The sequence below is a fragment of the Colius striatus genome, chromosome 13 (genome assembly GCF_028858725.1).
Source record: "Colius striatus isolate bColStr4 chromosome 13, bColStr4.1.hap1, whole genome shotgun sequence".
In the NCBI taxonomy this organism is placed as follows: domain Eukaryota; kingdom Metazoa; phylum Chordata; class Aves; order Coliiformes; family Coliidae; genus Colius; species Colius striatus.
The window spans coordinates 12998527-13015143 of NC_084771.1; the positions used below are offsets into that span (position 1 = coordinate 12998527).

At 46.1% G+C, this 16617-nt stretch overlaps 1 protein-coding gene across 8 annotated transcripts in view; it reads right to left on the reverse strand.

Annotated features, from left to right (window-relative positions):
* The window catches only part of MBNL3 (muscleblind like splicing regulator 3), a 91657-nt gene that overhangs the window by 23154 nt on the left and 51886 nt on the right, over positions 1 to 16617 (reverse strand). For all 8 annotated transcript variants that reach the window (XM_062006944.1, XM_062006947.1, XM_062006945.1 and 5 more), the window contains 3 exons: positions 10354 to 10518; positions 2028 to 2228; positions 449 to 685 (listed from right to left, as the gene is read on the reverse strand). In XM_062006944.1, coding sequence (XP_061862928.1) covers positions 449 to 685; positions 2028 to 2228; positions 10354 to 10518 — 603 coding nt within the window. The remainder of the gene's footprint in view (positions 1 to 448; positions 686 to 2027; positions 2229 to 10353; positions 10519 to 16617) is intronic.

The following is a 16617-nucleotide window of genomic DNA, read 5'->3' on the forward strand; positions in this document are numbered from 1 at the left end:
CTGATATCTTGTCTGCTTTTAAGTCAGTGGAAATTTTGTTAATGACTTCCATAGGCCAGGATCACCCTGCAAACGATGTATTATGGGATGGGTAGTCTTTGCTTTTGTTGTGTGTTGAGGAAGCTGAACTGACCCCCATGACTGAGCCAGGGAAGGTGTTGGTTCCAAGTGCTGCTGCTGTGCCTGTGTTCATGTCACATCACTGATGTCATATCACAAAAATCACAGGGTTGGCCATCATGAACCTGACTGACAAGGACTGTGCCACTCAGGGCTTCATGCTACAGTGAGCAAGTAAACAGGATGAAGAGATGGGATTTATACTGCACATGCTCTCAGCTCTCTAGTCAGCCATTTACAAAGCACTCTACTTTTCCACAAACAACGCAGATGACACGAAAGAAATCTCTTAGCAATGGAAATACAGCTTGAGAAGAGCTCTACTTACCATTGCAGCTGCAGCTGTCTGGTTCACCTGGTGTTGAGCTGCCTTGATTTTGGCTTGCAGGTGTGCAGGGGGATGAAAGTACTTGCATTTCTCCCTAGAGCATCGACCTTTGATGTAATCCATGCAAACTGTAACAGTGTTTTCATTTGTGTCTATCATAGCAATATCTATGGGGTGAGCATAGCGGCAATCATTCTCACCACGTGTGCAATTTCCACGCTGAAACTCTCGACAAACCTTAAAAGAAAGTCACAGTGTTGAGCAGAACATCAAGTTACTCTTTGTTCAGTACTTTCAACACAGAATACCAGTTCAGTTAGCCACATGAAACCATGTGTGTATTCTAAAGCCATGCTACTCTTGCATACCATCAGTCACAGGGGCAAATGGTGCTACTCACAACTGGTTCAAGGTATGAATTTGTGCAGAATGAAAAGTGACTCCAGAAAGTACATGCTGTTTTGCCAAAACCTTTGGATTCCTCCCCTACCTCTCTAAAGCTTAAATGTTAATAACTCTGCCATTTGTGTCTCAACTGAATTATGTATTTGTTAGAGAGCACACTCTTGGGTAGGACATTTAATGCTAAATGTTACATGCTGCTGTTATTTGCACCAAGTACCTTTCCTTAAATATAAGGAGCCTCTTTCACATAAATAGCCTCTCTGTTCTCCCACAATAAAACTCTGACCCTGGTGTTACATGACAGTGCATTTGATTACACTGCAACGTGTTTGCAAGATGTTGCCAAAATTGCTAGCTTAGTGGAGATCTTCCAGATCCTCCTAAGTTATGACCATTGAAAGATCAAAGGCAGAGAAAAAAGTTTCACAAAATGAATCTGCAAGGTTTCCTTGGCTGAGGAGCTAAGGGAAATTCAGGACTACAGCTGGTGGTGTAGATCACGTACCAGTGCACTATCAGACCGAGACCTCAGCAAGGCAATATAAAGTAAATAGCACAAAACAATGTGTTTTGAAATTACACCCTTCTCTACTACCTTCCTGTGTTATAATTTACACCTGCAGGGGACTCTGAATTCAGGTCCTCAGCCATTATCTCCTGCAGAGCCTCTGCTTAGGGTTTGAAAGACATTTATAACTCCTCCAATACTAACTTCTAGCATGCCCAGCCAACTGAGAGAGGGGAGGTATCTTTGCAGTGCCCCATACTCACCCCTCCCAACAGTGTAATGCTTAAAAGCATTCCGTAAAATCTCTGTAAGCCCACCTCTAGACAAGAGAAGCATCTGTTACCTCCAAAACATCTCCCACTCAACCCAGTGAAAGGGCAGACCATCTACTTGCATTTTTAGCGTGGCAGATCACACAGAGAAAACAATCTAACACCCACTGAAATCGGAAGAGTGAATACTCCCAAATTTCCAGTGACTTCCAAGGATCTGGGGATCAGGCTCCACAAAAGTCTGCTCAAGCACAGAGCAGCAGGCCTGTGTTAGGGAAAGCTGCAAGTTAAATTCTGCACTGTGTTGCATCAGGTCACTCAGGCAGAGAGCAAGAGCTGGGACTACACATCCCGTTCATTCCCCTAAGCAGTACCGTATCAGATGTCCAAATACCTCCAGTTTATCCGTACGCATCAGTTTCTGCCCCGCAGAGCCTCCTGGTACTGTAACAGTGGGATTTCCGGACACCAGGACAGGAGTATTTGGTAAAAGCTCTGCAGGAACCAAGCCCATCCCAGGAGAAACATGACTCAGGTAAGGACTAAAAGCCATTGTGGGGCTTGTTGCAAGCGATGGAGTCACAGGAAATGTTGTCTGTGTACAGAAAGAGGAAAAGCAAGGTATTAGTTAAAAAGCTCTGTCTTGGATTACCCATCAAAGCTTTGCATCATTTCAGTCCTTTTAGGCAATTTGATTAGCAACATCAAAATCTCCCATCTCCTGTCTATTAATTTATCGCTGTTTATTTGTGATCCATTTGCTTCTCCTGACTCACAGATTTGTGACTCATCCTGAACACAAGGCATCTTTATTTGTTAGATCAAAGCATATTGATGATCTTTATAGTTTAATGACACAATTAAGGATTTCATGCCAGCAATTAGGGCAGGCCCAAATTAAACAGACTTCTCATTCCCAAATAAATGTCTACACTGCAATGCTGTACAGAGACCCACAAGGCAAACTCCACCTTCAGGACCTGGAAGCAGGTAACCCCAGCAAATACATAGTTGAATTCACCACCAGTCTGCACCGAGCTCCATGTTATCGTGGCTACCATGGCTCAGGTACACAAGAGGGATCACTTAAGAGTCAGGTGAGGCATCTCTACCATGTACACTTGGAGGACTGGCACTCTGCACATCTGAGGCTTTTTTCAGACTGCCAACAGTCTCTGAGCAAAAGCCATTTTGCAGGAGTATCCCAAGCCTATGCTGCACTTGAATGGCAACAAGAGGATGCTAAATTCACTAATGTCAAAACATGCCAGACCTCACCGTTTTGGCAAACCGTGGGCTGAGAGGAGTCATGGACAGAGCATACCACAAGAAATGGCTCAGCTGACCCAGTACAACAACCTGTGCTGCAAGGAGCAATGTTCCCACAAGGAGACAGAGCAATGAGCCATGAAGATCCTACCTGTTTTGGATCCCTAAATGGCATTAGGCAAACCCTCCAAGCACAGCAGCACGTCAGCACCAGTGGCCAGAGCCACATCCTCAACCTGAACTGCTCCATGGCCCCAGTCTGGGGAAGGAGCTGCCTTTCTGCCAGCAAGAGGAGGTCACACAAAGCTCCTAAGCAGGGGCTCAAGTTAAAGCCTGTGAACAGCTCCTATAGCCAGAGGGTTTGTGAGACTAAAACATTGGATCCACGATACGTTTGGGAATGAAACCAATTCCAGCAGACGAAAAATCCCCCCCCTGCCCAATCCAAAAAGCAGAGCCTACAAGGCAGCACTTCTGTGCCTGTAGCAGAGGCTCAAGCAGCTCCCAGGGGAGGCAACCTCTGACCTGCCACTGTTTCCTGTCACCTGCCTCACTGTGAGCTCTGGGTTACAGTTAAAGCTGCTCAGGCTTGAAGGTGTATAGGATGCAGCCCCCAGTACCTGCAGACTCCTCTTAGCAATAAATGCAAATGTGCTTAACAAAATGTCCTGATGCCTTTTTTTGGCCACACACGACACTCCCCCCACTCTTCCTTTTATTTTGGTTATTTCCTAGTCCTGCGGCCTTCTCAAAGAAATCACACTTGGACAGTATGTTTCTCAACAGAGTCTTCATCCCAGTACTCTCATATACTAGGAAAGACTTTGCTGGGTATGAACTGGAAGAAGCTAGGCTGCAGTAACACTAGCCAAGCTGTCCTGACCTGTCTCTAAAGACATCCCCTTCCTAAGGTCGGTGACAGCAAGCAGCTCCCGAACAGATGGGAAAGGGGGTGACAGGTTGCTGTCAGTATCTGTCCCACCTTCTCCTCCTCTACAAGGAGACAGCCTCCTGCATCACCAGTGCTGGGTGCTTTAAGTGTCCAATAATCCTCTCTCTGGGAGGGATTTCCAATTTTCCTTCTTGTGAGCCCGAGTCAAGCCCTGCTTCAGCTGATGGGAGACTTTAACTATTAAACCCAGAGATCCTCCAGTCCATGGCCCTTTAGTAAATCATTTTCCTCTCTCTGTAAATTCTCTGTGGCTCACAGACATTTTATGCCTCTTGCTGCAAGAAAAGCTCTTTAAGGATCTTCAAACACTGTGACTCCCTGAACACTTCAGTGAGAAGGCAGCATCCATTAGACTGTTTTCTTTTGTGTGAGCACCAGCAATTACTGTGGCATCTGCTGAACTTCTGTTACTGTAAATGCTATTTTAAGGAGCTTCTCCAGCCTGGCCAGGCTGCACAGTGTTATGGTGGGGCCTGATGTTGTCAGCACTTGTTTTACCTATCCATAGTAGCCTAAACATTGTAGTATATGTGGCTTGCACAAATGTGTGGGCAAATCTACCCCATGTTTTTCCAGCACTTGATGCAGAAGGAGCCCTGTGTAACCTGACAGAGCAGGTGTGGCACAGACACTGCTCCAAAATTTATGGAGATCCTTTAAGGCAGGCTTTCCCTGCCTGAGCTTGAACCTAAGCAGGAGCCTGTCCAATGACCTAGTTGGTTTCTCCCAGGATGCCAAGGCATTTGTGCAGACACGGAAGAAGATTGGAGGCTTGCAACACCTCACACTGAGTTCACTAGAAACCAGTGGGAAGGGGTGCAAACCACTCATGAAGAGATGATACACCAGCCTCTTCACCAAAAGCACTACAGACTAGGAGGGAACAGGTCTCTCTGAAACACAGTTCCCGTTTCCAAGACTAGTCCCCAAAAGCAGCTCCTCTCCTCACTGGGAGGAGCTGGCAAGGGCTAATGGATCCAAATCCAAGTTGAAGCAAGCAGAGGAAAGATGTCCACAAGCAACAATTGTGGAATATGATCTACTTGTGGTCCTGGAGACCTGCAGAGTGATGTGTGAAGGAGCAGTAGGGGGTTTTAATCACTGCTGCTGGTTGTTCACCCATTTCCATGCCCTGGCATCTGCTGCCACATTCCCAAAGAATGACAATCGCTGCTTCTGCCTGCCTGAAGCTGACTGAAAGTGATAGCTCCATCCCACACCCTGGGCAGGGACCAAGGCCCAGCAGCCATGCAGGCCTCTGCAGCACATGTACAGCCAGAGAACAAGCAGACCTCACTCAACATATTAAATCCAGAAGCGCTGAGGTTTTAAGCCTGAAGTGTGCTAAGTGCACTGAAAACTGCTCCTTTGTATGCTGGCATCAGGGAGCTCTGTATTTATTGTGGCTGATGAGGGGAAAAGATGGGCTGTGCTCATTGCCAGCCCTGACTGCCTGTCTTGGATTGGGAAATCCAGTCTGGCTCATGCATCAGTACCAGTAATAAAGATGCTGCCAGCCAAATCTCTCCTCCCTTTACGTCTGTGCAGGTCCCCTGTGCCAGGCCTGTCCTGAGGGAATGTGAATGATTTTATTCCTTGCAGCCAAAACCCAACTGTAATTTTTACTCTAAACAGCACTGCTCTCCTCAACATGCCTCCCATTCACCTCTTGTGATTGTACCCAGCCAGGAGACCTGTCAGATCAATATTATGACTGTACACTAAAAAAAGTCTCAACTTGCTGGTGTGCTTCAGGGCAAAACAGAGGGATTTAAAGCATCACTCTTACCCTGCTGCCATCCTTCAAGCTCTTGCAAACTCAGGAAATACAGGGACAGGATTCCTTGCAAACTAACCTTTAACTGCAGCATATGAAACCACTACCAGTAACTCCTGAGCAAAGGGAACAGGTTACAGTGCAGTGTCAGAGGGGCTCAGACTGGTAGCAGCTCACATGACTGGTTTCCCCAGTACTAAAATGCTTGTAAGAATAAAATTAAAGGAGAACACATCTCAGGGGATGGGTTGCCAAGGACTTCAACACCTCTGATCTCACAAACCTTGAATGCAGGAGCTGTTGGGTTGAAGGTGTGAGCAGAGAGAAGGGACCATCCCAGGGAGGGGCATCTGTCACCATCAGTGGTGACAGAACCTGGAACAGCTGATTTTGTTAACAAACTAGAAGTTGCATTCAATTTGCCTTGCAGAAATTGTGCTAAAGCTGGAGAAGAAACACAGAGTGGGTGTGAAGAGGAAAGCAGAGGAGCGGCTGGTGTTTTGTCGAACACAAGCGCTGTCTCAGCCGGGAAGTGTTGATTCTGAGTTACCTCAGACCCTAAAAGGGAAAGTCTGAAAATGAGAGATCCAGTGTAAATACAGAGGTGTTGATGGCCTGAAGGAGGGGAGGCAGGTCGCTGCTAAGCAGCTACACACAGAAAGCATACGAAAACCAGTGGCAGCTTTTATTACAGTCTGCTGATAGAAACATAAAAGACAAAGATCTTGTACTGACAAGGCTGAAGACCCCGATATTGAAAATGTAATTGATGTGGTTCAGAAAAAGCAAAAACCTATGTTCCCCTACAATGCAACTGCATGGGGCTGGGTGTAAAACACTCCTCTAATTTGAAGGCTGAACACACTGGAGTGAATCCAACTGGCCAAAGCATTCAGCTGCCTACCACGACAGATGCTCGTTTCCCCAGTCAGACCACAAACACACATTCCTGGCTCAAAGGGTACCTCATTTGTGTGCTGTTGTACTATAAAAGTCAGGTGTTAATGCTCCACAGCACTGTTTCCTGGCAGACTCCAGCTCCTGGATGGGCCAAGGTATGTGTGTTTATTCATTCCTAGTGTGCCTTTGACCAGGGGCTGTGATGCAGACCAGGTTTTTGCTGCATGGAACAAATGCATGACAAAACCACCTGTTGAAATCTTGTTCCAAGCATCCCTGGCCAAGGAGTTGCTCACCCTGTGTTTTAAAATCCTCCATTAGCACCAAGGGGTGGCAGCAGGCTCCTGCTGCCCCAGGAGGGGATGCAGGGTTGGCTTAGCATCTGGGTGCATGGGTGACACAGAGATGCCAAGATAGTCCTGGCTACAAAGACCTCGACAAGAACAAAAATGATGAAGAGCCCAAAAAGAGGGGAAGCAACTTCCCAGGGCAGCAGCAGAAGCAGCTGCAGGGCAGGAGGAGAGGCAGGTGTGTCAACATTGCCCTGCTCTTTCTAACTGCCTGTTCAAACACAGCTAACAGGCCAGCACCATGCAAGTCACTGCCCTGCTCCATCACCTCAGTTCAGAGTCTGTGCTGAAGCACTTCCATAGCCAGCTCCAAAAGTCAGTCTGTCTTGCACTGCTGCAAAAGGATAAAGCAGAATGGAGAGGGTGGGGGTCAGGCCTGGGGTGCAGCACTTTTTGTGTGGTCTTGCTTTGGTGCACACATGGCTCAAAATGGCTCTCCATATAGATGCCAGATCCCTGCTCTGTCCACTTGACTTTTACACAGTCTAACAGAGGCAAAATCACCCCAGAAAGCCTCCAGCTCAGCTCAACCAAAGCCACCAACCAACTTGAATTTGGACTTCCAAAAGTCAAAACTTTACTAGAGTCTTCTTTCTTGGCACATATGTGGTCTCTCCAAGGTCCCTCCTAGACAAATATACTGTGCTGAGCAAACACTCTGCAACCTGTCCTCGCCTGACTTGTTTTAAAGTGTGGCACAAGCAGTCTGTTTAAAACTGCATCACGGGCATCACACATTCATGTGATTCTCAGCTTTACATGAACAGTTAGCAGCAACATCAGAGAGCAACCAGAGACTTCAAGAGCAACAAGCTCACACCAGCAACCATTAATTCACACCTAGCAGGCTTCTGTGAGCAGCGTGCAGCAGGCAGCCCACCTGGGACACGGTTCTTCTCCGAGCAGTGCCTTCATTAAACAGCCATCGTCAGGGTCCTGGCTCTTGGTTCAACAGGAAGATTAGCTCTTGCTGGATGTCAGTAGTGGTGCAAGAAGATCTAGCAGTCAATGTTTAGATGTCAGCTCATAGACAGACACATTCAATGCCATTTCAGGAAGCATGGTGAAAAGCTGCTATGTCAAGTGCTCATTTGGTTTGAGGTGGTTGTGGTTTTCTTAAAACATGCTTTTCTGGTGAAAATGCACTTTAAAATATCTAAGCATGGAGCTATTAAGCACATTGTTCCCAATCTTGTCTCTGGCAAGCATCCCAATTACGCAGGCATCCCGTTGATCAGCTTTCTGATCACATGGGATTTGCTCTGCTGCATCTGATATAATACTTTCTGCTTTGAAGAATTTCATGTGTAGCCAGAAGGAGGCCCCACCCTTCTCATTTAGAGAGAAAAAGAACTCTCAAAGCCTGCTTCCACTGGCAGCATCTTCAGGAAATCAAAGGCAGTTGAAAGAGCAATCTCTTGTTTGTCCTGAAATTGGTGTGGAGCAAGTCAGGCAGCAGGAATGAGACCAAGAGCTCGTTTACTTTGAGCAAAGTGTGGGAAAGCAAGAAGGGAGCAGTCATGGAAGAACGAATTTTTATTTTTCTTCTTTGCCCATATCTCCCTCATGGCACAGTTTAGAAACCAGGGGCTTTTCTCATCAGATAAGGTTCCCTCTGAAATGAGAGCACTAACCAGAGGAGCCAAGAGACTCAGTCTCAGAGGCAATTTAACAGGCAGGAGCGAACTGGACCTGCAAGACTGCAAAATGCGAAGATGGGAACTTTCCAAAGAGGAAATCCTAAAGATGTTTTGAATAACTAGCCAAAGAGCATCCACTGTGAATTCCCCAGAGGAAAATCCCAAACAGGAAAGGTTTGCTTTTGGTGCAGGGCTAGGAAACCAATGCTACCATTTTGTGGGAATTCAGGATGTCTTTATGATGTGCATATCCTTTCAAACTCCACAAAGAGAGGTGCAAAGATGACAGCAGATTAGAGCTCAAAATGCAGAGCAATTAAAGACCTTTTCTGTGGCCCACTTTCTCCTCTGCCTCACTTTTCCATCTTCAAAGTGGGAAGAATAAACAACATCTTCCTAGCTTACACAGCAAGGTGAAGGTAAAACTACTAACATGAACAGGATGACCAGAGTGAGGGTGAACATGCAAAAGCCTTTACAAGACAAGAGGAACACACCAGACTGAAAATGCCCTAGTACAATGGCAGAGCACCATCACAGACACTGGCCAGCTTTCCCTGCTGAAACACAGCTGCATCACAAGCTTTTACACCAAACAGCACAAGAGTCTCCAATAAGGAAGAACCCTTCACCTGTCTCTTGTGAGAATAAACAAGACACATATGGGCTTTTCAAAGCCAGGGTGACATGTTGGATCTGAAGCCCCATTTGGGCAGAGAAGCAAAGTGCTGTAGCTGGGACACAATGAGGCCAAGTGCAGGCTGGTTCACAGACCTACACACATTGAGGCTAGAAGAGTTTGTCCTAAGGATCCAGCTAGACACCCTGTGTGGCACAGCACACAGGAGTCTCACCCAAACAATGGCACATCAAGTGTATGTTGCCCCAAGACAGATTTTCAGCTTCAACTTTAAATGGAGAACTCCTAACGATGCTCTTGGTTAAAAATGTGCAGCTTATTTATGACAGCACTGAAGAGCTGCTTCAAGACCTCTGATGTTTCTTAAAATATACAAAGAGACTCAAACTCAGCTGAGAAATGTCACCCCCCTCCCTGATACACTAACCAGCAGACACAAGCCATTCTCTCCCTGGCATAACAGGTTTCTCCAGCCTGAAAACCTGTTTTAACTGATAGACAAAAGTGAGGACAGGCAGTAAAGACCTCTCTGAACTACCTGCTCTGTAAATACCCATCTCCCACAAACTTTCCTCCCCATCTGAAGAAAATTTTTCCTGCTGTGAGTATAAAACAGCATTACTGTCAAAAACAAGTGACAGGTTGCACAACAGCACAACTCTCTGCTGGGACAACTGCAGTGAAATGGGTCTCACTTCCAGATATAAGAGAGTATTAAGGTCTGGGTAGGGTTCATCTTCCCCAGTTTTACTATAAGGTCTGGGTAGTATCTTCCCTAGTTTTAGACCATCAGTACCCTGCAACTTGTCCAAGGAAGTCAGCTGGCCTCTTGCCACAGTGTAGAAGAACTCCAGCATCCTTACCCTGGTGTAAAACAGGTACACAAACCAGGATTCATTGGAATTGAGCCACTCAGAACTTCTGTGATGTACATAAAGTAATTGGTCAAATATCTACCAGGTGGTAAGACCCTTCCAACTCGATGTCCTGAATCCACAGCTCCTTAGTTACCAGCAGAAAGGAGAGCCACAGCTTGCAAGAAGATGCAGAGCTAGCATCCCTCTGTAAGATGTTGCCCAATGCCGTGCAGCACAGACAACTGCCCGAGCTCAAGCACAGAGCTGAGCCCCTCCATGAGCCAACAGGAATGAAAGGTGGAGCAGCACGAACCCGACTCGTGGCTGTCACTTACAATGGGCTGTAGCTGCGCGCCTGGTAGCATGAACTGCATCTGCTGAGCAAACATGGCCGCGGCCGTCTTCTGCTGGATCAGGTTGTTGCGGCCATTTATCTCAAGTTGTGTTTTTAAGTGTGGGGGAGGGTGGAGATATTTGCAGTTCTCTCGGGTACACCGGCCCTAAAAAACATAATGAAACAACATTTCAGTAAGTGTAACACTCAGGGCAGCCAGAGAAATTTAATTAAGGATTGTTTGGGTTACTTAACAGCACAATCATCTAAGCAGAGGCAGCTTGGTAGCCACAGTGCCTCTTCTGTGATTTTTCTATAGCAGTACAATACTTCAGTGAAAGGTAGAACAACATGACTTCTCCTGCAGTAACACTAACTGAATGCTATCCAGCTAAACCCAAAAGTTAGCTTCCTGACATTAAAATGATTGTTCTAAAAAACCCCAACGAATTTAACACAAACACCATGGTTTTCAGAAGCTAGTGGCAACAGTTTCAGAAACAACAACAAAAATCCCCTGTTTTCTTGTGGGGGTTGTTTTTCTCCTCCCTCCCAACACCAGACCACTTAATTGGCCCTGACAACGAGAAACAAAACTGTCTCCACCACTTCCCCAGCTGTGCCGGGTAAAACATTAAGGCAATACAGCCGTATAAAGCAGCACCTCTGATCTTCAGCATGCACGTACCCCCCAAGAGAACTGGTAGTCACAGAAGGAATTATTGAAAAACATTTCTCCCCCTTCATGCTTTCATTTGTCAAAAGCCACAGTATGTTACATTACTATTCCCCAAATCCCTCAGTAAACATAAGCGCTAGGGAAGCCAGTGGCTCCTACAAAGCAAAGGTTCACTAATGTTACAGATCACCTCCAGCCAACTGAGGTCATCACTTTTAAAAAACATCTATAAGCTGTGCCTTGCTTTAAGTGTTTGCAAGTAGACATAGGAAGATAAATATGAATAGTCCATTGAACAGTGAGAACTAGTAACAAATTTTGTCTTTCAAGATGAAATAATTCAGCACCAGCTGCAGCACAGCAGGGAAAACAACAGGGAACTGGGAAGAAATCTGCTGTATGGATACTGGGCTGGGGACAAATAAGGACAACTCCATTATATACCTTGAGTGGCCCAGGATACAATATCAGAAAACAACAGAAGTTAGCCCTCTAAGTCTCAGAGGAGCACCTTTATGCTAAAAAGGTGCAGTTTTGCCGCAGTGGAGGTGGTGAAGTCACCAGCCCTTGAAGTGTTTAAGAGACAGATGGATGTTGCACTGAGGGAAACGATCTAGTGGATGATAGGGCTGAGACAAAGGCTGGACTCCATGAGCTTAAAGGTCTCTTTCAGCTGAAACTATTCTATGATTCTAATGTTCAGCACAAGGCACAGGATGGTCCCAGTGTCCTGCACAAAGACCCGCCGAGAGACTCTCCAAGCTGAGCATTGCACCAAAAAGCACCATCCTGGCACTGAGAGTGGGTTGCTGTGTGTGTCAGGGGCTGACCTGTGCCAGGAAGGGGCCTGCTGAGCCTGCAAGGACCAGTGCAGCCATCCTTTTGTGACCACAGGAGTTTGTTGCTGTTAATTTAGCACGAGGACTCACTCCAGGGAAGGCATCCCCACCCTGTCCCAGGTGGCACATGAGCCTGCAGTCAGGGAATCACCACCCAGTAACAGACTCTGCTGTTGGCCTTGGTAACATGCTAAATATAGCTGTATTTTCTGGCTTCTCACAAAATGGAAGGAGTCTGAAGGACCATATTTGTCAGCTGCTTTGCCAACTACAGCCAGGAGGGAAAAGCATATGGACTGCACTTCCCAAGGCTTGAAAGATGGATATTAAAAATAAATCATTAAAAGATTTTATAACAGTACCTTCTCCCCCTTTCTTCCCACACACTCCCCCACCCTTACAGTAGGCTGCTGGCATGTGATTGACTCTGTGTTGCCAACTTAAGTCATGCTGTGATGGCGTATACTGTAAATGCCTGGCATCTGACACTAGCTAACGTGACAGCAGCTTGCAGTGCAAAGCCAGCTGTTTCAAGTGCAGCACTGATGGCAGCACACTTAAATTCAGTAGGAAAACCTGCATTACACCTGTCTGTTTGGAGTCTGCTGGGCTGCACCTTGTCATCTGCATTCTATCTCGGAGGGATGCAAATAAGAACATGCTGGGTACAGCACCAGGCTGATGAACCTACCCCAAGCATGCTGCACAAATTCTCTTTGAACTGGCTGCTAAAGTGAGCTGAAATGTGCTGCAGAAACAAGGTTTCCAGCACAAAACCAAGGCCTGTTCACGCTTGTACCAGTAACGCAGTCTGTTACAATCTCTTTAATCCTGGATGCCAGTGAAGGGTTCCAGAGCAGACACATGTTTTGTGGTTTTAATGACTGCACTGTATGTCTTGTCAATCACCAGCAGTTCTCATGTGAAAATCTTTAAGCTAACATTGCTTTTCACACACTGGAGGCTGCAGTGGGCTTGTGCCATGACTGTGCTGTCTTTGCCACAGACACTGATGATATGTGCAATGACTGACAGTAAAAAGAATGAAAAGAGACCAGGCAGGAAAGGATTTCCATGTTTTGTACAAAACCAGGCACCAAAACACAGCTTGTCTACATAACTTCTCCCTGCATGAAGCAGCAGATTTACACTCCCTCAAGAGGAACTCAGTGGGGAGGCACATTCAGAGATGCACTGGCCCTGCTTACTCAGTGCCTGCCACTCTAGCACAGAGGCACAAAACGCTCCCTGCTTTCCATCCCACTCAGTACATGCACACAGAGGCTTTCTCCTGGCCAGGGATCCTCACTCCTGCCAGTCTTGTGTGGCTTTCATATACATAGGACAACCTCAGCCACCACAGTGTCTGCCCCTGCATCCAGAGGGCAGGCAGAGACCAAACTGCAGAACTGCCCACAAAGCCTGAATTGTCATGCAACAGTGGGAGGCAGAAAAGGGGGAGCTTCGGGCTTCATCTCTGTGTCCCATAAAGCACAGCTAAGAATGTACTAACCAGCACATGCTGCTCCACATCTACCCCTACTGCCATCTGCTTTGTTAAGGAGAGAGAGATACTGAGAGGCAGACTGAGTATCTGGTAGTGCCCAAGCTCCAAGTCTCTTACCCACGCTATGAGGACTTGCAGCCTCAAAGTTACTTTTCCAGGAAAGCAAACCATCAGTGTATTGGGAAGACTGTCCATTCACCATCCCACTCAACTGCTTCATGCTCTCTATGGTTTATCCCCAAGTAATTTGCTCCAGGGCTCAGCAACTGGCACGCTGCCTGCACCGAGTGGCTCATCCCACCATCTCCAGTGCTGCACCACACTCTTCCTGCACAGGCAGAGCTGTGCTGTGAAAAAGGGAGAAGGCTGCCCATCTCACTGCTGGAGCAGGCACCTTCTGCTCAGCAAACATCAAATAGCATGGAAATAGCATGTTTTTAACTGTAAAACAAAGGAGATTGGAGTAGACAAGTCAGCCTGATCATTAGGGAGTGTTACATGTCACAGGCAGGTGATCACACAGCCCAGCTGTCACTTGCTGCAGTTCAAAGCCTGGCTCTGTACATACTTTATCTGCAATTCCTTTCTACGGGTTAATGAAATGTTAAAAGTTCTGCTGCCAGCTGAGTCGGTGAGAAGTACAACCTTGCAACCTGCCTTGAACACTGACCCTGGCACAGTACATCAGATAACTTCTGCTTAATAGCAATGCTTTTCTCCTTGCAGTGTTGGAGCAGCCCACTTCTACAGAGAGATTTAAAGTGTAATTATCTACAAAGCACTCCTCAAATGTGTTCTCATGGAAGGCTGTTAAACGCATAAGGATTCTAAAAAACAGGTCTAGAAGCATGTAGAGAAGTTACATATCATCTCTAGGCATACACAGATCAACTTCACCTATTTTCTTTGTACCTATTGTGTATTTACCAGACAAGGGACTTCAACAGATCACTCTCCCTGCAGTTGCAGTTTTGCTCCTCCTACAAATAAAGCCTAAAACTCATCTTATCCCATAGGGCCAGAAGAGGAATTATTACCTTCCCCTTTGAGGAAGAGCCCATACTTAAAGTCTGCAGTAACATCTATCCCTATTCCTCAAACCACTCTGTTCTAGACTGTGCAAATCGTCTTTCAACTTTATGAGCACAGCCTCACTGTTTCTTCATCCCCAGAGGTATCCAAAAGACATGCAGATGTGGTGCTGAAGGACATGGTTTAGTGGTTGATGTGGCTGTGTTGGGTTAATGGTTGGACTTGACCTTAGAGGTCTTTTCTAACCAGAACAATTCTGTCACTGGGTCTGTAAGCCTGTGCAGGTCCAGGGCACCATGCTCCAAATAACCCCTTACCAGTACTGCACAAGGCTCAACAGTTTTTTTTTCCACACCTCCTGCAGATGACACTGCTGCTTGTACACCCCTGAATGACACTTTCTTTCCATCTAACAGTGTAACATTTTTTAGTCACACTCAACAAGCCTTTTCCAAGAACTACTGCCTACCCAGCCATGCTACATCCTGTATTATGCAGCTGATTTGCTTAAATGCAACATTTCATACTGCATTTATTGAACTCATAACTTTTTTTAATAAACTTTTTTCCCAACCCATCAAGATTATCTGCAACTCTACATCTGAATCTTTAAAAGTATGTGTAGTTCCTACCAGCTCAGAGCACCCTACCAATGTAACAAGCATGCCCTCTCTATCCCATCATTCAAATCATCAGAACAAAACAAAACTGAACAGTCTTTTCAAGAACATCCTTTCAGACCGCCACTGAACTCAGTTTTCCAAGCTGTTGTGAGTTGTCACGTAAAAGTTTTTCCTGTGCTTTGCTTCCTGTGTTATTTGGAAACTGATATGTGACATGTCCAACACTCCCAAATCTAATGCCAACACTCCATGCCCCCATCTCTCTGAAATTACCCATCTCAAAGGCTTTCCAGTTCTACTGCTTTTTCTGCTCCTTTCTGGACACCTGTAGGGATGCTGGAGAGTTAGTGCTCTGCACCCCTCCTGTGTCAGCAATCCTTCTTGCCATCATGCAGGATATGTACTGCACATTGGGTACAAAGAAGCTAGTGGTCTGAAGTTACTTGTAACAGCAATAAAAGAAAAAACCCTCAACAAATCAGCACAGCTAGTTGCTGACATTTTTCAGATGCAGCTGTAACACCCATTTATAGAGAGCCCAAAGACTGCTGTTACGGTGTGGAACCTACTGTGGACAGATCATAGCTGAAAAGAAAAGGAAAAAAAGTATCTTCTAGTTAGCATCACCAGATGGCAATCAGCCTCAGAGGGAAGGGAAGGAATGTAGACTTCCTATCATAGAGAAGTTTCAGTTTCAATGTATGTGGATAAAAATGCTAGAGTTAAGGTTAAGCTGATAGCTTCCAGGTATGGATGATACAGAACATGTGAAATGCATGTTCTAGCTAGGAATGAGTACAGTTCATGAATACACAATTTGCTGGAAATAAGATTCAAACAGCCCATGAAAAGCACAAATCACAGTTTTACAACATCACTAGGAAAAGCTTTGCCTAACTTCTCTGAATTTTTGGGGGTCCAAAGCACCACCTCTCTGAGTCTGTACAGACAGATGAGAAGAAAACTGCTAACTTTGGTTAGTTTTTAAGTAACAAAGTGTTACTTTGGCCCAGCTCAGCTCCCCTGCAGTCACTTGAGAAACCTCTTCAGATTTTACATTGTGAATGATGCTCTGAGCAGCGGCAGCAGCGTGTCAGCTCTGACCTGGGACTGCTCAGGCGAACAGGGACATGTCTTTTGTCCGGGCACAGAGGACAAGAATTAGACCTGCCTTTCCACACAGCTTCAGTGGAAAAACCTGAACATCTATCACAAGTTCCCAGGGCTACCAACACTCCCAGCATGCTCAAGGCAGCCCCAGCTTGTCACTGAAACAGCAACTGAATTTTATGCCTTCAATGAATGGCAGGTCAAGCCCTTTCCGAGCAAGCCTAGGCTTGATTTTGACTAAAATGAGCGAACCTTGATGTTTTGCATGATTTCAAATGAAAGCAGGTGACACTCGGCAGCTATGACAAGAGGTTTAGGTCTTTTTGAACTAAGAGCTCAAAGCAAAGCTCAGTGGCATGTGCAAGACAGCTAGAAAGCCCTCAGTGCAAACAAAGCAGATGTGCTATGTCTGCCCTGCTGAAGTGAGGCTAGTACCTTTTGCATAGTCCCAGTCTGCCCAGTTCTCCTCTCCCTA